The 22808-nt window shown below is 40.2% G+C and overlaps 1 protein-coding gene and 1 long non-coding RNA gene across 2 annotated transcripts; one reads left to right on the forward strand and one right to left on the reverse strand.

Moving 5' to 3' along the window:
* Positions 1–22: 22 nt before the first annotated feature.
* LOC142396838 (uncharacterized) lies at positions 23–4356 on the reverse strand. Its single transcript, XR_012772559.1, has 3 exons — positions 4172–4356; positions 320–472; positions 23–233 (listed from the first exon to the last, which is right to left on the reverse strand). It is a non-coding gene; the product is annotated as an uncharacterized LOC142396838 (long non-coding RNA).
* On the forward strand, positions 3172–21157 carry cyp27a3 (cytochrome P450 family 27 subfamily A member 3). The gene is made up of 9 exons (XM_075479969.1): positions 3172–3609; positions 4182–4372; positions 6784–6983; positions 10364–10561; positions 11539–11702; positions 13915–14081; positions 14723–14804; positions 15355–15561; positions 17398–21157. Exons 1-9 carry the CDS (start codon positions 3361–3363, stop codon positions 17554–17556), a joined length of 1617 nt encoding a protein of 538 aa, XP_075336084.1. The 5' UTR covers positions 3172–3360; the 3' UTR covers positions 17557–21157.
* Positions 21158–22808: the final 1651 nt, after the last annotated feature.

The raw sequence follows: 22808 nt of genomic DNA on the forward strand, positions 1-22808 counted from the left end.
CGGATGCATTTAAACCTCGCCTCCGTGCCGGTCTGAAGGAGCCTCGAGTGCCTTTTCTTCGTTCCCTCAGACGGCTTCGACGAGGCCTCGTTCTCGTTCCCGTTGCGTCACAGTTTCCTCACGACTGCCGAGCTGCCAGCAAACGGGAAGCTGCTGTTCCTGCTGCAGCTCTTCTTTAGCATCCCTGCTGCCTCGGACTGAGACGAACACGCCTTTTTGATTTGAGAAGTCTGCTGTAAAGGTGAAAGGAAGAGAATCATTTGTAAATCTTTGTGGAAAATTAAAGATTTTAATTATTTTTTTTTGCATCGGTTTGTACTTATTTTGATCAAGAACTTCTGACGTGTTTCACGGAGGGAAAATGTTGACATGCTTGCTTTGAAAGACGACTTCCTATCAGTGACCCCGAGTGCTTATCAGCTTCCAGCAGGATAAAAAGGAAGGAAATCCTTTCTCGGGTCGGTTTATCACCCTTTATCAGAGGAAAAGACAGAACGTGTTGATCACAAATATTAAAATAATAGATATCACCATGAAAGTTCCTCAGTTCATTACTTATACAAGTATGGGAAAAAAAATGTATTACAAGTTTTAGAACTTTGTATGTTTAATTATGCAAATGAGGCATTATCTCATTAAATATGCAGACATTTGCATATATTTCCGGACGATAGATCTGAACATGATTAAAGCCAGGTGCAAAATTATTTTTTCATTTTGTTTACACACAAAATGAAAAGAAAATTACAGAGGGATTTCAGGATATCTGCTTTCATTTCCTAGGAAATCAAAATATACTCTCCATGGCCTAAAAAAACATCGATTTTCGCCATATTTTTTTATTATAATGTCACATAAATCAGGCCAGGAATGATTTATCAACAAATCCTGTAAATATCTTCAGAATACTACTAAGTGTATAACTGGAAAGTTTGGTGTTAGTAGGTGCTCCATAGTCTGAGATATTAAAACTGGAAAAATACAAAAAGCTGATTTTGAGAAAATGACATTTAAAGATTTAAATATGGGAATTAATTTTGTTAAATTCGGGCGAAACGTGCTGCCGCGAGTAAACAAAATGTGATGAAATAAACATTTATTTTATGTTTTCAACGTTTTCTTTATAGCAGGTTGAAAGAAAATCAAAATCTAAAAATTGACCACTGCATGAAAAATCACTGTTTTTGCCTGCCGTGTCTCGCCTTAAGAGAGCATTTGAACTGCTAACGATGGACCACACCCTGTGATGGAGATACAAGTTGGGGCGGTTCTGTTCTAGATCACCTGCTGTATAAGGCGTGCCTGCAGCACAACCTGGGCTGCTGTTTGTTGCCCCTGCACATACTTAAATGTGTTGCAATAAATACTCGCACATGTTGCAAAAGAGGCGGTCTGTGCAATATTTCATCATGGATTCAATAAATTTAAGCAGTGACTCAACAAATCTGACATATAACCAAAGACGTGACCTTTCACTCCGAGCTGCTTGACAAGAATGCAACACAAAACATCCCATCAGGTGTTTTAAAGTCGCTCACTTCAGATTCTGTCCCAGTTTGAGTCATTTCTATCACTTCAGAGGACTGGATATAACATTTTAAAATCTTGTCTTTTCCCTAATGATCCACAGACCTCATTACAGGTTCACCTTACTGCATAATGAGCTGGAGACCATGTGGACTTCTTTCCACCTTAAAAGCCTTTTAAGGTGCCACGTTTAAAGTATGAATGCTGCTCAGTTTGTCATTCAAAGTCAAAAAGGTAAAAATGTTTGTAGAGAAAAGGTTTATCAGAGGCAGAATACAGAAGCACAAAACTTGACCATGAAGTTTTCTTTCTTTTTCTTGCTGCTGTGCATCATGAGCAAACATCTCCACTTTGGTCTGGTCTGTCCAAAGGACATTGTTCCAGAAGTCTTGTAGTTTGTTCAGATGCAGCTTTGCAAACCTAAGCTGTGCTGCCATGTTGTTTTTAGAGAGAAGAGGCTTTCTCCTGCAGCCCTTCCACACAAGCCATACCTGTTCAGTCTGTTTCTAACTGTGCTGTCATGACCTTTAACCTTTAACATGCTAACTGAGGCCTGCAGAGTCTGAGATGTAGCTCTTGGGGTTTCTGACCTTGGGGTGACCTTTAACCTTTAACATGCTGACTGAGGCCTGCAGAGTCTGAGATGTAGCTCTTGGGGTTTCTGACCTTGGGGTGACCTTTAACCTTTAACATGCTGACTGAGGCCTGCAGAGTCTGAGATGTAGCTCTTGGGGTTTCTGACCTTGGGGTGACCTTTAACCTTTAACATGCTGACTGAGGCCTGCAGAGTCTGAGATGTAGCTCTTGGGTTTCTGACCTTGGGGTGACCTTTAACCTTTAACATGCTAACTGAGGCCTGCAGAGTCTGAGATGTAGCTCTTGGGTTTCTGACCTTGGGGTGACCTTTAACCTTCAACATGCTAACTGAGGCCTGCAGAGTCTGAGATGTAGCTCTTGGGTTTCTGACCTTGGGGTGACCTTGCTGGGACTTCCACTCCTGGGAAGATTGACAGCTGTCCTGAATGTTTTCCACTTGTGAATAATCTTTCTCTCTGTAGAACGATGGACTCCAGATAGTTTGGAAATGGCCCTTTAACCCTTCCCAGGTTGATGGGCAGCAACAGCTGCTGATGTCTTTCCTCCTTGGCATCGTGTTAACTAACACCTGAATGCTCCAAAACTTCTGTTTTTATAGAGGTGCTCACACTGACTGATGATAAATTATCTGCTTACCCTCTTGATTCCTGGGGGTTCACTTAGTTTTCCACACACCGTTCCCATGTTTTGTCCCAGTTTTGTTCCATAATAATGACACAGTAATCGTAATGGTTCATGTGTTGCTGTTAATCTGAGATTTGATTTACCACATTTTAAAACTCGGTAAGGACCGGGTGATATTTCTTATTTCTTTTTCTTAAAATGAGAAGAGGGTGTACTTGTTATTTTACATGCCTGTTGCTCATGACAGTATAAAGTACCAAATGTTGGTTCTCGGTGGTAAAATGCACGACCTGCAACAAAAGCCTGGAAAATATAGATCTTTTGTACCCGTTGCAGTTAACGTTATTAACACGTGTATTTTTATCCCAGGCTTATTTTTAAACTGTTATTTTCCAAACCAGCTGTTCTGAAACAGTAACCGGCTCCGTTGGCTGGGTAACTGCAGTAATAACATGTAATGACAGTATCAAAGTCCACAGTTGGCTCAGATGTGCGCACTGTAAACAAGGAGTCATTATTCCGAGCCGCCGCGCACTGAAACGCAGAGCGGGACTGACACGCCGGTGTTTCTCTCGTGGCTCCGCGGAAAAACAGACGCGTTTCACGCTGAAAATGTTGAGAAAATCTCTGGTGAGCGTCGGGCTGCGGGTGAGCCGACAGCGGCGCAAAGGGATCGAGAGTCTGGCGGCGGGACTGAGCCAAGCGCGCCGCGGGGACCTCCACCACCGCCATTCATCCTCCACCAGCACCGTCATGGGTGTTAAACCCAAACACATGGATGATTTAGGCGGACCGACTTTTACCAACACCTTATATTGGCTTTTCGTTAAAGGATATTTCCAAAAGACGCAGCAGATGCAAGTAAGTGGGATAAAAAGCGAGAGAAATGGAGCGTTTTTTTTTCTGCCGGAAGACAGAAAATCTGTTGTTTCATTTGAACTTTAGTACCCTCTGGCAGAGAGAGCCTGCAGCCCTCTCCAGCTATTCTGCTCTGATCCTGAATCCGGATTGTCTTTTATGTGCATTGCATCTGAGATTTCTTAATTAAGTCTTAATTAAATGTAACCAAGAGACGCGTGAGCAGCTTAGTATTCCCTTATGCCTTCCTATCAGAGGCAGTCACGATGTTTCTGAAAGTTGCTTCTAAATATTTCTAACGATTTCCATTATTTGATTTTGTATTAACTCTTTCAACGAGTCCTAACGTAAATATTCAGCAACACACTGGGAGAAACCACTGGCAAAGTGCAACAGGAAGTCTTTTACAACATACTTACAGTGGTTAAACACAATCCAGAGGTCTAACAAATAACTGTAATAGCTTTTGAAAGACAGTTCTTGATAAGTATTTCCTGATTTCAGATGACAGCACAAGCATATTTTAAACATTCCTAGTTGTGAATCCCATGAATAACCCACCGACCTGCTCACAGATCGAGCACAAGAAGATCTACGGGCCCCTCTGGAAGTCCAAATACGGCCCCATGGTTGTGGTGAACGTGGCCAGTGCTGAGCTGATAGAGCAGGTTCTGAGGCAGGAGGGGAGACACCCGGTGCGGACCGACATGCCGCACTGGAGGGGCTACAGAGAGCTCAGGAACCAGGCCCACGGACCCCTGACAGAGTGAGTGAAGTCCCCCACTTTTTCATTTTTCAGTTTTGAGTTTGTGCTCCTCAAATTCGCTCCATAAGAATGGGTATGAAATAATAATGGGCTTCTGTTTGGTCTGTTTGGAACAAGCTGAATATTAGCACACAGTTAATTACCAAGAAGACTCAGAACGATGACTGATAAGGTCTCTGTTTCAGCTTAAAATCAGGGATCCTTTATGTCGATACCTTTAAAGAAGTGTGCAGCAGTCTCCAGTTTGATAAACTTTCCGTTAAAAGTTAAACCGTTATATTGTCAGATCACTGTGTGCTCGTGCTTTCCAGTACGTACAGTATTCAGGGCATGTTTAAGAAAGATAAGGATTCTGTCTGGACCTGCTGCTCATTCTTCTCTCATATCAGAGTGGATATCACACAACTTCATGCAGCTGTGCACGTGCGTGTTCAACCGATGCCAACCTGGACCGGTTGAATAATAATCTTAACAACATGTCACAGAAGAAAACAAACATTAAAACGTGAAAACATTATCTTTGACTGACTAATTGCGGCTTTCCCTCGTTGGCATTCAGTCATTCCTGTCGGACTTGTTGAGGCAACACCTTTATTTTGATGAATTTTGTGACAGAGCAACGCTCAGAGATTTCAGACAGAGCCAGAACATGCTGTTCCTCTGAGAAACTGGATATCCAGTGAGCTGTTAGCTGCAGATAAAGGCATAAAATCCCTTTAGAAGAAACCAGCACATACCTCTCTGACTGCTCTACACCACCTGTGAGCGCAGGCCTTTTGTCTCCTAACCAGGACAATGTGCACTTAGCTCTTAAGTGTATATTTCACTGTGGAAAGAAGGCTCAGGGATTTTCTGAAACAGCTTGCCAGTGTTGTTTTTGGTGAGGAGGCAGAGGAGCAGGTGGAAATGCGGTAGACAGTTTTCATTTGAATAGTTCCCTGAAAAGGTAAATAAAGCCAAAGTCTTATTACATGTTGGGATCTTATGGAGCGGACATATACCGCGCAAAGTTTAAAGGGAAAAGAACACGACCTTTGTTGTAAAACCTTAGATTGTGATCTAAATGCTGCCTTTTTCTTCACATGTGTTCAAACAAAATGTCCCTTGTTCTAAAAGCCTCTCGTCTGCAGCTGAATGCAAGTAGGTCAGGGACGGAGCCCCAGATAAGGGGGAGATTAGAAAAGATATCAAAAACTTTGAATATAGATTGGATCTCCATTAAATGCATCATAAGGGGGTGGAATAAAAATGTCCCCTGCACAGAAATATCAGGGCCAGAAGCAAAGGTGAAACCCGAAGGAGCTTCAAAGGTCCACGGGAGAGAATGGAGTGTCTGTCCACGGCCGGTTTTTAAGGGACAAGTGGTCACCGCCTTTATTAGAAAAGAGAAAACTAGGTTTGGAGTTTGGAGATTCGCTAAAGGTGTGAGATACTCTGTTCAGAAGAAAATGCCAAACCCAGTTCCCCCAAAACATCGTGCCCACAGTAAAGTATGGTGGTGGCAGCATCATGCTGTGGGGGGCCTGGGGAATCAGAGGAGGGATGGATGGTGCTCAGAGAATCAGGCTGGGACCGGGTTCACCTTTCAGCCTTAGAACGACCTTAAGCACGCAGCTGAAGCCATGCTTTTGTGGTTTAAATATCTTAAAATGACCGAATGAAAGCCCAGAGTCTGTGGTATGACTTAAAGATTTCCTGTACGCCACAGGGAACGCCACAGGGAACGCCACAGGGAACGCCACAGGGAACGCCACAGGGAACGCCACAGAGAACGCTCCAGCCCGAAGGAGCTGAAGCAGTTCTGCTTTGAGAAATAGGCGAATGCCATCAGCTCGATGTACCAAACTTACAGAGATCTACCCCCAAGAAACTTTAAATTAAATTTTTTTATTGAGCAGAATCAGAGTTTCTTTCCTCCGATTCTGCTCCATCAATTTTAGAAACATTTTCGTTTAAATTACAAGCTGCAATGCAACAAAATAGGAGAAAAAGCTGAGAGGGGATGAATACTTTTGTAAGGCAAATAGAAATGTAAAGCCCAACAAGCCCTAAAATGTTCTATTTCTAACTGGAAATGTTCATCTGTCCCCTTAAAGCTCAGCGTGGTCAGAATAATAGTAATAAATTTTATTTATAACGCACTTTACATTTACAACAAAATCTCAAAGTGCTACAGTGGGATAAAAGACAAATATTAAGATCAAACGCAGGGACAGTAAAATGCAAATAAAATACACAAATAAAAGTAGTGAGTCCTTTAAATGCAAAAAAATAAATAAATAAATAAATAAATAAATAAATAAAATAACAATAAGTCAGGCCAGTTCTTTGAATTCAAAGGACAATTTTAGACTGGAGAGAGGGTGGATTGACTTGTTTCCTCGTGTTAATGCTGATTTTTTTTTTTTTAGGATGGGGGCCAAGTGGCAGCGCATCCGCAGCATCTTGAACCCACGGATGCTGAAGCCCAAGCACGTGTCCTCCTACTCTAACACCTTAAACGAGGTGGTGACAGACTTCATCGACAGAGTAGCCTGGCTGAGGGAAACCAGCGGGCAGGGAGTCATGGTCAATGACCTGACCGCAGAGCTCTACAAATTTGCTTTTGAAGGTGAGCAGAGAGCAAATATGCAGCATGATTTCACTTAATTAGCTTCGGAAACTTTGGAAACTCGGCTGTTTTTAGAAATATCTTGAAAACCGGATGATCGCAAAGACGTTTCCGAGTAGCTAAAGTTTGTTTAATCAGGATGGAATCAGGTTATTAACATTAATCATCACAAACACCTGAACAGCAGGTGCAATGGGAGATGATTGTGGCGTCATATCTCGTGTAAAAGGAGAAGAAGAATCTCCTGTTTACTGTGTTGCACTTGTCCTTGACTCCTTCGTCGTCGTTCAGGGTTTCAACGTTTGCCCTTCGTGGCTGATTAGATACCGTCAGATAATCTGTGGGTCCAATCATTGAACCTTTTCAGATCACACGGGGAGGTTTGGGCACCTTTGACCGCAGCAGTTTCCAGTGTTAAGTTCTCTTTACAGCTCAAAACCAGCTTTTTGATATGTAAATCTGTCAAAGTAAAATGTTAATCTTTGCTTGTGTAAAGAATATTGAGCCTGGAGTATTGAACATTACTTTGCACCCGTCTTCAGCTGTTTTATTTTGTTCTTCCAGCCGACAAACTGCAGTAAAATCAGGTGGAGATCAGGAGAATATTTCCCTTCTTTCCTTTAAAAAACTCTGCGGATGTTTTTACGGTATGTTTGGGGTTGTTGTCCATCTGTAGCAGCGAGCACCGTCCCCTCAGCTGAGCTGTTTCTGCATTTATTCAGTTTTTTTCTGTAAGTTCGTAGCAAAAGCATCCAGATGCGAATGTTACACCTGAAGAGAGAAGAAAGAAATAGCCCAAACCTGCCCATGAAACAGATTTTGAGTCTAGTGACCAATTATGCCAAAAAACATACAAGGAATGTTTAGTGATAGGGAGGAGGGATATAATCTAAGGGGAGACCTAAATTTTAAAAGACCAAAAGTCCGAACAAATGTGAAAAGCATGTGCGTATGGAGCTGTGGGGGGGCTCTGTGGAACAGTCTGGAGACAGAAATAAAACAAAGTGCAAATATAATTCTGTTTAAAAAAAGGTACAAAAAATATTTTTAAACAAGTACATGGAAGAGGAAGGACGATGAGGGATAAATATATGAATAGAATAGGGTTAATTGTTATATTGTAATTTAATTAGTATATGATATATATGGTATATATTTATTTATGGGGATAGTTATATATATATTTATATATTCATATTTACATTTATATTTACAAGGATAAGTGTGTAGTATATATTTATCTATGGGGATAGTTATGTGTATATATATATACATATATATATATATATATATATATATATATATATACCAGAGGGATATGTGTGTAGTATATATATTTATTTTTGTGATTATATATTTATTTAGATATTTAGGAAGTGTATATATGGCAAATATTTATATAGGTGTATTGTAGTTAGGATATTTACAAACTGAAGAGTAGTTAAAAGGGGTGGGAAACTAAAAAAGTATTGTACTTCTTCCCATTCCTTTTTCCAACAATGTTTTTTTATGTATTAGCACTTTATGTGATTGAATTTTTTTGTCTCTTTTTCTTTCTTTTGTATGTACAAATAGTTACATACATTTTCTTTTTTATACAAGTTAGAAAATAAAAATCTATCAATCAATCAATCAATCATAATATAACCTCTGAAGAAAGAGCTTCGATTTCTAAACCTTTCTGCCAATTCGGATGTTGATTCCCTGAAAATTAAGCAAAAGATTAAGCAAGTAAAGAGCTGAAATACTAGGCCTGTGTAAGTGAACTAGGATCGTTCAAACTCAATGTTAGGTTTTTATCTCCCAGTCTCAGTCAGAGCTGTATATATAAAGCTGTAACCATCTTCGTCCAAAGGTAACAAACCCATCTGCCAGCCCCATTTACTCCCACCTCGTGTAAATATGTATTTTATAAGTATCCAAACTGAAGTGCAAAACAAGCATTCTTTATTTCTAAGGTTCAGGTGCCAAACAGAACCAGTTTCGCTTACTTCCTGCTGTTTGTTTTCTGTTTTCCTTCCTTTTTGCAAAGTCATTCCAAACGACTGCTGGCTGCTGAATTGTCGCTTCTCTCTTTAAACAGTAAAACTCTGCTCGATAAAAAGCTTTTTCCCCCAATCTGCTGCGTAGACTAACTCCCTAACATCGGCACAGCGCCGTAAAGCAACGGCTGCCTCGTTCTCATGCTTTTGTAGCTTAAGATCCCAGTCTTTAGGGTTAAAAATAGGCAGAAATACAATCTAATATTCATTAAATAGCTTTTGATAAATGTGAAATAGTGTGAAAATAAGAGTTTTTGTTGCATTGCAGTAAGCAGTCGGAGGAAAAAGTTGGACTGCTGTGTTTGTGCAGGTGCCCACAGTGGACAAAGCAAACACTGGCTTTATAGAAAGAAGACTCCCTGCTTTGTTTGCACTTAGAGCCGCCACCATAGTTCCTCAGTGGGTTGTTCGCAGCTGGATGTCACTGAAGTTTCAGTGAAAACAGGACAGATTCAAGACGATTAAAGATTACTGTAATGCTCTTTTAACTGGACTTCCCAAAAAGAGCATTAAACATCTGCAGCTCATCCAGAACGCTGCTGCTGGAGTTTTAACCCGGACTAAGAGATCTGAACACATCACAGCAGCTTTAAAATCTTTACTCTGGCTTCCAGTCAGTCACAGAATAGATTTTAAAAGCCTGCTGATGGTTTACAATCTGTGATCTGTTCAGAGAATATAAAGCCAGCAGAGCTCTTAGATCCAAGGACTCAGGTCAGCTGGTCCAGTCCAGAGTCCAGACTAAACATGGAGAAGCAGCATTTAGCTGTTATGCTGCAAACAAGTGGAACAAACTGCCAGTGGAGATTAAACTTTCACCAAATGGAGACATTTTTAAATCCAGCTTAAAGACATTTCTGTTCTCATGTGTCTATGCATGAAATCTGCACGATATCTTTGAACTTATCTGGACTGTTGCTTGTTTTTGAATTCATTTAAATTATTTTATTTGTTTCTCTTTATATTCTATTATGTATTTTTAATGCTTCTTCCACTCCCTGCTGCAATGCTTTTATTTTATGTGAAGCACTTTGAACTGTTTGTACATGAAATGTGCTACAAATAAATTTGACTTTGATTTTGATTTATGATTTTAGATTTTAGATGTTAGATGTTAGATTTTATTTTATTTTATTTTATTTTTTTAATTTGAAAGCAGTAGATGAAAGAGCAGAGGTTTGGAACCAGGTGTTCTGCTCTCGCTTATGAGCCAAATGCAACGAGGCTTATAGGAAGCTCACCAAAACAGAGCAAAGTAGAAAGGTTTTAAGTTCGGTGTCGTGTTTTTCAGAACCTTTAATGCCGTTGAAAGTGTAATAACCGGATTTCTGTCTCCAGGTATCTGCTCAGTGTTGTTTGAGACTCGTATGGGCTGCATGAACGAGACGGTGCCCGAAGAAACCCAGAAGTTCATCTTCTCGGTCGGGGAAATGTTACGTCTCTCTCCGATCATCGTCCTCTTCCCCAGGTCCCTTTGGCCCTATTTGCCCTCCTGGAAACAGTTTGTGGCCACCTGGGATCATCTCTTCAAAGTTGGTGAGAAGAACAAAAAGGGGTTTTTCAATCGATACCTGGAATGTAATGTTTGCTTTTATCAGGGGATAAATAAGAGATCTGAGGTCTGATTACAGGCAAAAACTTTCTCTTGAAAAATTAAGGCTGGGCAACGATTAAAATGTTTAATCTAATTAATCACATGATTTCCCTGATTAATCACGATTAATCGCATTTGTACGCAAAATCCCAAAATGAATCCTAAAGTAGTGTGTAGCTTTTAGCATTTATTTTAATTTTAAATGTGCTGCCATATGAATGAAAGTGCCATAACATTTGTTGTGCAAACACACTTTTAACATCAGCATCTTTCTGTAGTTTTTATGTAGAAGCCTCGCTCCACTGTCTGTTTCCTTGAATGACTTGCTGCTATCAGTTGTGTGTTTTGCCTTTAAGTGATATTTTAGACTGGAACTACTACGCTGAGAAGACAATTCAACTTGGCAGTGTTTACAGATGACTTTGGTTCTGTTGACTCCGCCGTCTGGAAGAACTTTAACATGAAAATGGCCGAGTAAAAGTTCCGTACCCTTCTCCATGTTTGGTGGATCCGCCGATTACTTTCTTTTAAAAAAATTTTAAAATAAAACCTGCGTTAATGCGCGATAAATTATTTAGCGGCGTTAAATAATTAATGCGTTAACGCGATAAAAACGAGTTAACTTGCCCAGCCCTGTTAAAAATTGCTGGAGAATGGGGAATTATAGGTGTAAATAACGCTGAAATAGCCTGACTGGGCCCATTATAGATGGGTAACAGGAGTTCAGGCTCCATGGACACTTTTCAGCTCGCATTATGAAATCATTTAAAGGTTAACAGACGGGTGACTCCCACAGAAGGCAAAGTCCATCCTTCAGGTCTTGCCAAAGAGTCAGAGAGTCCGTTTGTCACCATCTAGTGGGATAAAGTGTCATTTCTCCTGAGTGAGTAGAGATGACATCAGTGTTCTCTTGTGTCAGCGGAGGATTTGGTGAAGAAGAAAATGGAGCAGATCCAGGAGAACGTGGAGCTGAACAAGAACGTGGAGGGAGCGTACCTCACACACCTGCTGCTGGGCGACCAGATGACGGTCTCTGAGATCCTGGGCAGCGTCACCGAGCTCCTGCTGGCAGGCGTCGACACGGTGAGTGTTTACCTTGTCGGCCTTCTCTCTTCTTTGGGTTTGTTTAGGTACTGCGTGCACAAGTCCTCAGTGTCGTTTACGAGACAAATCAAACAGTTTCTCCCAGATTTCCTTCACGTTAATGGCTCATTTTTCATATAAGAAGTGGGTTTTTAAATCTCTGCAAAGCCAGTTTCTGTTCAGTTTGTGGTAAATCACCAGAGATGTTTCTGGAATAAAATCTGAGCTATACTATATATTATTATTATTCTTTCACGACACTGAACTCCAACTGTACATAATCTGTCTATGAAAGCGTGTAATTGTCACGCTGTTGGTGGAGAGGAGATAACTGAAGACCCGAATGTGGGAAACATTCATCTGAAGGCAAACAAATCCTGCAGCGGAGCTGGAAAACCATGAACTCAAACACAGAAAACAAAAGACTAAATAAATCAAATCAAATTTATTTGTATAGCACATTTCATGTACAAAACAGTTCAAAGTGCTTTACATTAAAATAAAAGCATTGCAGCAGGGAGTGGAAGAAGCTTTAAAAATACATAAAAGAATATAAAGTGAAACAAATAAATAATTAAAATGATTAAAAACAAGCAACAGTCCAGATAAGTTCAAAGATACCGTGCAGATTTCATGCATAGACACATGAGAAAAGAAATGTTTTTAACCTGGATTTAAAAATGTCTCCATTTGGTGAAAGTTTAATCTCTTTTTTCCACTTGTTTGCAGCATAACAGCTAAATAACAGAACAACGTTCTGCTAATGAGTCAGAAAACAGAGACGAAGAAAAGGCAAAGATCAGACAAGGAGTGAGCTAAACAAAGGAGTAAATGTGTAAATGTATATGTGATGAGGAAGTGGAGGGGACAGGTGTGAAAGTGGAACTGAGGACTAAACAGGGAAACTATTTGACTCTTTTACAAATGAGGATATGACATCACAGCTAGCGTCAAAGCTAACAATAAGCTACTTAAAAGGAAACCCACGAGAGAGGTGACAGAGTAGAGATGGAGTGCAGGCATAGAAGACTAAGAAGTGATCAACCCAGAACCAAAGTACAGAAACCATGAATCCTGAAAGGACTCACAGGCTTTTATTTTGTATCATTGTATAAATGAATCGTTTTTTCCAAACCATCTCTGAACAAAGGAGACGGCGTCGGGTTTCTCCTCCCCCGGAGGTTTCTCAACCATTCGTACGCTGGATCTTGTAATCTTGCTCAAGCAGACGGGTGAAAATGGCCTAAACTACCCATGAACTACTTAGATCTTTCTTTACAGATGACACCAACAGATTTTAAAATGCGTCTCATTGAGTAAAATTAAGGAATGACGAACAACAGCTCTGAATTCATTAAGTTTCCTGTGTGCTGCTAGCCTGGCTGACGCGTATTTGAGGCGTGGTTTACGAATGCCTAGAGCCGTTTATTGGGCGCTACGAATGTCTATCAAATGGCGTCTGGTTCTTCCCATGCTGCTTTGCGCGCGATTCATAGCCAATTGTATCACTTATACAAGATGACGTCTGTAGAGCGACAGAAATTCGACGAGGAAATACATCCTTCTTGGCAATGAAATCTTTCAACGCCAATCGTTGCTCTTTTTTAAAAGTAAACTTGCGTTCTAAGCTACTTAAAACACTTTCTAAGGCTGCATCGAACGGTAACGTTGTGTCCGCTGCCATGTTGGATTAACACTCTACAAGCTTCGGTGTCGCGCATAGACGTCGTCATCGTCTTGCTGCCCCCCCCGTTCTGTGATTGGTTCCCTAACTCAGGCAAAAATAAGGGCGGTGGTTTCCAGGCTGCCTTTGCAGTGTGAATGAAATCGCGTGCAAAGCAGCATGGGAATTCCCAGGCTAGTGTGCTGCAGTCATAAATGTTTCTTCTGAAGCATTGGGAGGATGATGCTTATTGTGTTTAAGCAATGCATCCATCACCTGTCTCTCTCCTCATTGTGGCAGTTTTTGCACTAATATATTTTGGCCCTGGAGGGCCGCTGTACTGCAGGTTTTAGATGTTTCCCTGCTTCAACTCACCTGATTCAGATTAAATGGATCTCTTCAGGAACCAGCCAATGAGGTGTCGGTCTGAATCAGGTGTGTCGGAGCAGAGAAATGTTTAAAGCATCCCTGGTTTGGAAGTAAAATAATCTACATAATCCGGTGTTATATACAATGATTGACTTGTGTTCTCGTTGCTCTCTGTTGCAGACCTCCAACACCATCTCGTGGTCTCTTTACCACTTAGCAAAGGAGCCAGAGATCCAGGAGCAGTTATACCAGGAAGTGATCGGTGTCTGTCCCGGACACCAGGTGCCGACCAGCAGTGACATCGCTCAGATGCCCTTCCTGAAGGCCATCATCAGGGAGACTTTACGGTTAGAGGCAACATCTGGATGTTTCAGAGACACATTTCTGCCTCAGAGGACGTCCAATCTGCTCAGCTCATGCATTTCACAAATAACAAGACCAAAATCTGCTCTTTTATCCAGCAGTTGAGCCCAATTAGCTAAACTTCTTACGTGACACGTAATAGTATAATGTGAAGATTCACATACTTTTTTTAATTTTTTAATTTTTTTTATATATATATATTTTTTTTAATTATTTATTCATTTATTTATTTTAATTTTTGTATTATTTTTATACATTTTTTATTAAATTTTTTATTAATTTTTATTTTTTTATAAATATAATATATAATAATAGTTTTAACATCCTTTTTTAAGTAAATCTGGCAGTTAGACATCAGGATTATGGCTAAAGACATTTGGCAAAGCTCTGTCCCACTGGGAAAATTTAAACATTTGCTTGTCCAGCATATTTCCCAGCATCTGATCATTATCGTTAGAAATATTCTACATGTTTGCTGCTTCACTGCATCGCTCAAATCTGAAGTGCCTTAGCAGCTGAAACTGTGTAAATATCCACGTTTGATCTGCAGGGTATCCGGTGGGGATTTAAATAGTTATTTTTCTGAAGGTTTTGTCGACTCTTGGCTGTGTTTTATGGTCATCAGGCTGTATCCGGTGGTGCCCGGGAACGCTCGCGTCACTGTTGAAAATGAGATCGTAGTTGGAGACCATCTGTTCCCCAAAAAGGTGAGAAGCACGCTAGATAATGGCAGCCTCTGGGGTCCAAATAAGCTCAGTGCTGTTTAAAAAGACCCCGTCTGGGTCAGACACAAGCCTACAGTCAACGACGCAGTGCAGTCTGCAGTCTTTAAAGGGATAGTTCGTCTCATTTGACATGAAGCTGTATGACTTCCCATATTAGCAATATCATTTATGAACATCTTCTTACCCCCTGCTGCGTCCTGTGAGCAGAGTTCCAGCCTCGTTTTGGTGTTGATGAAGGTAGTCCGGCTAGTTGGCTGGGGTTTAAAAAAATAAAGCGTTTTGCTTCTCAAAACAATATGCGTTCAAAAGAGTAATACATTTGCATCACAAAATCGTTCTCCAGGAAAAAGTCAGACCTTACAGTCGCTTGGCGCTATTTTCTCTCCCTTTGTATCACTGCCTGCTGTGCAGACCGAGCAGCAAACACCGTAACAGGTGCGGCTGTCGGCAGGCGTTTCCAGTTGATTTAATTAGCTTCAACACGTTCCTTTGGTTGCTTCCCCTTCCCAACATGCCCGCCTTTCTCCTGCAGACACTGTTCCACCTGTGCCACTACGCCGTGTCCTACGATGAGAACGTTTTCCCCGACCCGCACACCTTCCTGCCTCAGCGCTGGCTCAGAGGAGTGGAGGATAAGTTCAAGCAGCACCCGTTCGGCTCCGTGCCGTTCGGCTTTGGTATCCGGGCGTGTTTAGGTCGGCGGGTGGCCGAGCTGGAGATGTACCTCCTCCTGTCCAGGGTAAGATGAGCGTGCTGTAAAGCGTCTGAATTCTTGTGTCTTGGCTCCAGTTGGTCTTGTTTTTTGCTCATGCACGGTCTGAAACCATGGTAACGCTGGCTCTGATGGAGTCAGAACACTCTCCACACTGGAAAAAAATGCCCCTTCAAAAATAAGTAAAAAAACAACAAATACAAGACGTTTTTGCTTGAAATAAGCAAAAAAATCTGCCAATGGAACTAGTGAAAATCAGCTTGTCAAGATTTCTTGAAATAAGATGTGATATTTGGGACTTTTGAAATAAAAGTGACCTTGAAATGAGCTTAAAAACCTCTTCAAATGAAAAAAAAAGCTTGTTTCATGTGAAATATGACTCAAAACAAGATGTTTTCAAGACTTTTTCACTTAACAAGATATTCAAGATTTATTGTATTAAAACAAGTCCCTATATCTGGCTGAAATGGTACTTGTTAGGCAGTTGTGTTTTATATTAAGCGTAATGAGATACTCAATGAGACAAATATACTTGGTAAGATTTAGATTTTTTCCAGTGTATGAGACCTTTGCCTGAATAAACACACACGAGTGTTGGAGGTTCCACTCCCACTTTATTTCACCATTACTCTACATAATCATTTCAATGTGAGTCGCAGGTTTTAATGATTAAACCCTTTAGAGCTGGGGTTCCCAAACTTTTCCATGCCAAGGCTCACCAAACAGTATTAGCTTCTTTGCAAACCACAGACAATGCTACAAAATATGTAAAAAAAACATTTATTTGTAGCACATTTCATGTACAAAACCATTCAAAGTGCTTTACATAAAATAAAAGCATTGCAGCAGGGAGTGGAAGAAGCTTTAAAAATACATAAAAGAGTATAAAGAGAAACAAATAAAATAATTTAAATGAATTTAAAAACAAGCAACAGTCCAGATAAGTTCAAAGATATCGTGCAGATTTCATGCATAGACACATGAGAACAGAAATGTTTTTAACCTGGATTTAAAAATGTTTACGTTTGAACACTCATTTGAGAGTTTCTCCAGACAGAGGACGCTGTAAAGCCAAACTTAATGTATGCTGCCTCATACTTTCTGATTTTAGTTGGCCAGTTCTTAGGTTTTTTTGTGGGCTGTTGGTCTTCTTCCTGGTCAAAAACCCATTCATTTTGGCTAAGCTAGCTACACGCTAGCTTGAGGATCAGAGCGGCTTGAGAACAGGCGCAAAACGCCAGGTCTACCATGTTTAGACTGGCAGCCAATCAGAAAGACAAGCATGGCAAATAACATTTCGATATGATATATTATTATAAATTGTATTTTACAATACTGATTAAAAAAATGTGACTTTTTTTTTTATAATGATGTTTTTAAAAAATTAGATTCTATTTTTGCATTTTTTCTTATCTTCCAATAAGAAAGATTTTTTATCTTTATGTTTTTATTTTTTATCTTTATTTTGATCTATTTTTTATATTTTTTTCTAGTATTTTTCTCTTTTTTTTCTCTTTTTCTTTTTTTTTCTGCTTTAGAGGGTCAACAATCATTCTGCTCAGATATATCGGTTTAACTGTTTATATTTAAACTTTCAGCCTCGTTGGCTGAACACGTTAAACAGCCGCCTCCATTTTCTCTTCCAGGAAAGTCAGTTGATTTCCAGCTGAAACCAGAGAGATGTTGACCCGTAGTAACCGTCCAACCAGTTCCCAGAGCTCGGCCTAATCTCGTGCATTTAAATTTATGCAAACAACTTACCCTCCGTGGGACATTTGTGTTTGAGTTACTGACGGTTGCTGACGGTTACTGACCGCTCTGAGATGCAGATAAACGGATAAACAAGTCTGCTTTGTGTTGCAGCTGATGCAGCAGTACGAGGTGAGGCCGGACCCTGCCGGAGTACCGGTGCAGCCCATCACCAGGACCCTGCTTTGTCCGTCTACACCAATCAACCTGCAGTTCCTGGACAGAAGAGCGGAGCGGGCGGAGCCCAGAGCGACGGCAACAGTGTCTCAGTGAGCTGTGTTAGTATTCACACCGTGTCCCCCCCCCCTGTCGCCGAGCACTTGTTTATACAGAGTTCCCTTCATGAGCACCGAGCGGAATGCACCTCCGCTGAAGCATAAGATGCAAACTGAGCTCTCCATAAAGCACACAGAACTGTTGAGAACAGTTTGTTTAGCTCAGCTCCACAGATGCCGTGTTTTCAGCTCTTTGAGCTGCTGCTTAACGGGTCCTTTCTGGACCTTTTTCTCATAGATTTTGCATGCTGACAGATCGCTGCTGCACTTATTCAGAAGTCAAAAGTTTTTTGTGTATTTACAGAGTGACGCAATCTTTAGAATTTGCACCTTTACGCTGGATTCAGAATGCGATTCGAGTGTAAACAGCAAGTGTCACACAGGAGTTGCTCCCTTTTTCATGGCAATTTAAGGAAGCAAAAGGTCTGGAGTAGACTCTGATAGTTAAATTTGCATTTGGAAGCATGTAATCCATGTAGGTGTGGATGCAAGTTAGAGAGGAGGCCGTTATTATGCTGAAAAAGTGAAGCTGGCTCATAAGAGAAGGAGAAGGAGGCCAAAAAGCCTGGAATGTAAATGTATTTAATTCATACAGCCCTTTACAGACAATCCTTACGGTGTAACCAAAGTGCTTTACAACAGGTAATAAATAAAGAGAAGAATAAGTTAAAACAAATAAAAACAATAAAAGAACAGTGAAAGCAATATAATACAACAAAATCGAAAAAGATAAAATAAGATAAAAGTGTCATCATACTACTGGGTATTAAAAGCAATCCTAAATAAGTAGGTTTTTAGCCTAGATGTGAAGAGGCCCAGGTCAGAAATAAGACGCAGCTGGACGGGGGGCTTATTCCAGAGCCTGGGGGCAGCTTTGGGAAAAGGCTCGCTCACCCCAGGGTTTGTATTCTGACCTGGGCACTTCCAGCAGAAACTGATCTGTTGACCTCAGAGCTCTACCAGGACTGTTAAAAGCTCAGATAAATATGACGGGGCGAGGCCGTTAAGAGCTTTAAAAAACCAACATTAAAAGTTTAAAATCAGTTCTATAAAGGACAAAAATTTTGGGCCAACAACTGCTTAATATCAGCAATACAATTAAACAAAGAACATTGTACACTGTCACTATTTGGCTTCAATGGTAGATAAATGTGTAAATCGTCTGCATAACAGTGGAAAGAAAGGTTGCACCTGGCTATAATTGACCCAAGTGGTAGCATGTACAATGAGAAGAGGATAGGGCCAAGAATAGATCCTTGAGGGACTCCACAGGAGAGAGGAGCACTGGAAGAGGAAAGGTCACCGAACATAATGGAAGACCGAGGGCAAGATGCATATAACTGTGTGTGCATTCATGACTGAAACTGCACAGAGAGGCAGAAGAGTGCATACACTGGAAAAAATGCCCCTCCAAAAATAAGTTAAAAAAATCAGCAAATACAAGACGTTTTTGCTTGAAATAAGCAAAAAAAATCTGCCAATGGAACTAGTGAAAATCGGCTTGTCAAGATTTCTTGAAATAAGATCTGATATTTGGGACTTTTGAGATAAAAGTGATGTTGAAATTAGCTTAAAAACCTCTTCAAATGTCGAAAAAAGCTTGTTTCATATGAAATCCGACTCAAAACAATTTGTTTTCAAGACTTTTTCATCTAACAAGATATTCAAGATGTATTGTATTAAAACAAGTCCCTATATCTGGCTGAAATAGTACTTGTTAGGCAATTGTGTCTTATATTAAGTGTAATGAGATATTTTGACTAGAAATGAGACAAATATACTTGGTAAGACTTTGATTTTTTCCAGTGTGTGTGCAGTTTCGTTATCTGTAACAGAAAGTCTTTGCAGCGTACAGTCTGTGAGGAGATGATACAGAGGGAGACACACGTGCACAGAACGACCGTTTTCTTCAACATTCGTGTGGAAACTGGCAAATATTGTGCCAGAAAACCAGCCAGAACCGGTCTGTAATCATCTGTTCTCCTTTTGAAGTGTCATCAGAGAGGTCTGGGCCGCAGTTATTCCTTCCACTCTGAGTGTTAATGAGTTAATAAGCAGGGTCACACTGCTGTAGAAACACACTATCATCACACAAGCTTCCTTTATAGATACCAGTATGTGTTGAGGAAAAGGCGTGCAGGAAAGATCTGTGCACAACAGCGAGCCAGGATACCAACGTAGTCCAGGAGGAAGGAGGAGAGGCTGCACTGGAAAAAATGCCCCTCCAACAATAAGTTTCTTGAAATAAGATGTGATATTTGGGACTTTTGAGATAAAAGTGATCTTGAAATTAGCTTAAAAACCTCTTCAAATGTAAAAAAAAGCTTGTTTCATGTGAAATCCGACTCAAAACAATTTGTTTTCAAGACTTTTTCATCTAACAAGATATTCCAGATGTATTGTATTAAAACAAGTCCCTATATCTGGCTGAAATAGTACTTGTTAGGCAGTTGTGTCTTATATTAAGTGTAATGAGATATTTTGACTAGAAATGAGACAAATATACTTGGTAAGACTTTGATTTTTTCCAGTGTGGAGCTGAATTCCTCGGACAATAACTAAGATAAACTGGATCCCAGCCACAACCATCATCTAAATCTAGTGGAAACGTTATTTAGTGATAAAGTAACGGCTCACAGGATGAATCCGGAATGTGTCGAGCTGCACTTTCTGCTCAGATTCAGTCATTCGCTGTGAAACTGTGTGATAGTGGAAGTGGATAAAACCCCGAGAGGCTCATAATGCAGAGGAATGGAATGTTCTTCGGTGGCCACGTCGGTCACATGACGTCAGCCCAGCTGTGGATGCGTTTGATTTTACTCACTGAAGACCCACAGATGTGTTTCAGGCTTCAGAATGAATCCTTCTGTTTGTATTAACCTTACTTTTGAGTCTGTGAACGTGGAACTGTACCAAAAATGTTAAAAAGTCGACCCGTCAATCACATCCTGATGGTCTGATCTGAGATTCACTGTTACGGTGCACAGAAGCAAAATTATAAAAAAATTGCGTCACTCTCCAGATAAGTTCGAACTCAGCTGTGTGTTTGATTCATTCGAACTAAAACCTTATCAGTAGCACTCTGTCCTAAGTTGGTTTGTTCCGACCGAAGCCGTCTGAAATCACTCAGAAAGATGTGATTTTTATTTATTAAAATGGTTCGTTAATTCTTTAAAAAGCACTTAATTTGTCTGAACTACCATAAAGCTGTATTAAAACACATCTGCAGATGTGGGATCTAATCAGAACAAGCTAACGTTAGTACAGTTTTCGCTTCAGTCTTGTTAGGGGAATGATTTAGTTTCACTGGTGTTCCGATCTAAAAGGGATTAAAAATGAGTTGACGTTCCTTTGTGGATACACAGAGGAGAAAATGTACAGTCATGCATTTGTTTTTGTACATAAAGACAGAGTTTTATCAGCTTTTATCAGTGTCTGTAATTGAGTCTTTTTTTTTTTAATCGAAATGTCAACATTTTGTAAGTTGTGCTGTGAAATATCCAGAAATAAAAATGGTATAAAAGACTGTAGCAACTCAAGCTTTCTAAATAGTCTTTCATTTGTTCTGATATTATGTCTAATAAAGGCAGATAAATGGAGTATCTACTGGTTTCCTTACTTTAAAACCAAATCTTATCCCAGTTCCATCCAGATAACTACATATAAGCTGGTTTTGACTGAATATGTAAAAAATGAATAATAATAATAATCAGCGTTCAGTTAATAAACACTTATGTCCCGCGCTGCAGCTGATAAGCTCAGCTGGTTCTGTTGTGGTCGATGGTTTATACTGGAAAGCTTTTCAGTAACCTGATGTCTGACAGAACATTCGTACGAGCTGAATTTAAATACCTATCGTTATCTGTTTAATGGTACATATTGTCCCTCTTATTTATGTTTTATTTATTATGATTTTTCTACCATATTGTGATAGAAAACCTCTTGTAATGGACAGATGTTGTCAGTGGTTTCTGTAGTTGTTGACCAATGCTTCCCTCTTGTGGACTGAGGTGGTACTACACAATCACCCAACCTGATAATACAGTCAAAAATAGTACAAAAACTATCGTTTTTTTTTCCTAATTTCTTCCTTTAACCTTGATGAATGTGCTTAAAGGTTTTAAGTAAGAGTTCTTAAGAGGCTAAAGAAAAGATAACCACGCTTAATCTGAGCTGTGATGTAGGTCTGTAGCACCGAAACTATGAAGATGTTCCATAAAAACTCCACAATATGTGTTTTGGATGCTTCCTCAGATGCAATTTCATCAATTTGTGACACAAAGGTTATCTCATATTTATATTTGATATAGAATATCTCTTTATCACTTTTAAAAAAGGGGAAAGAACGTTCCGGTGGCCGCTGGGTGATGGATCAGGACTGTTCTGCAATGTTTAATCTATCAAAAATGTTGTTGATATCCTTATAAGACGAACGTCAAATCTCCCAAAAAAAAACTTGATTTATGAGTTTCAGCCGGAAAAGTTTGGACAGTAAGATCATCTTTTCTGATTTTGAGGTTGAATGAACTCCTTTAATCCATATAAATTAGTTTTAATGGCTTTTAATCTTTATTTCAGGGGAAAAAAAAAATGACTTAACTGACTGAGTTTTGGCCATCCTCGTGTTCTGGGAGGTATTTTAAACTCGCTATCAGAGCAGATGCTGTTCTTTTTGGACCTCAGCAGACACGTTTACTGTACAAGTTATGACCAAGAACTTACACACACATCCAGATCTGATAGCAGAACATATCCCTTTACTGTCGTCCGTCCTCATAAAGTACGTGCTGGGTGTTTGGACAAACCAGAGAGTAAGTCTGATATGTTTTTTTACTCGGTTATCTCGTGATTGAGCAGTTAAATTGAGCGATGAGTCCTTAAACAATCCAAAATGGTCTCTTTTCGGTTAATGGTCGCGGTCCCAGGTTCTTGGTTGACGACCTTTGACCCTCTGTAGTGGATGCAGGGGTTCCTTTCAGGGCTGCTGTTCACAGACAGCCGTCTGTGATATTCCTTTAGTCAAACAGGACAGTCAAATAAAGACAGTGAAGCGCAGCTTCCCCCGTTTATGACTCCTGGTGAGGACATCTGAATCGTCTCCATGACAACTGGGGTGCAGCTGAAAGCTTGTGAGCAGGTCTGGAGATATAAGTGTTGTATAGACGAAGCAGTCCTATGCGAATAATGTACGTGTTGGAGATTAAATATGTGCAATCCAAGATTTCATTTTAAAGGTGACACGTTCGGCCC

The sequence above is a fragment of the Odontesthes bonariensis genome, chromosome 12 (assembly GCF_027942865.1).
Source record: "Odontesthes bonariensis isolate fOdoBon6 chromosome 12, fOdoBon6.hap1, whole genome shotgun sequence".
NCBI lineage: Eukaryota > Metazoa > Chordata > Actinopteri > Atheriniformes > Atherinopsidae > Odontesthes > Odontesthes bonariensis.

What these genes read in the sequence shown, in the direction of transcription:
- cyp27a3 (XM_075479969.1), top strand. Translation starts at nt 3,361, where the DNA reads ATGTTGAGAAAATCTCTGGTGAGCGTCGGGCTGCGGGTGAGCCGACAG. An exon ending in AAAAGACGCAGCAGATGCAA is followed by an intron (nt 3,610 to 4,181) that starts GTAAGTGGGATA and finishes ACCTGCTCACAG; the next exon opens with ATCGAGCACAAGAAGATCTA. An exon ending in TGTACCTCCTCCTGTCCAGG is followed by an intron (nt 15,562 to 17,397) that starts GTAAGATGAGCG and finishes TTTGTGTTGCAG; the next exon opens with CTGATGCAGCAGTACGAGGT.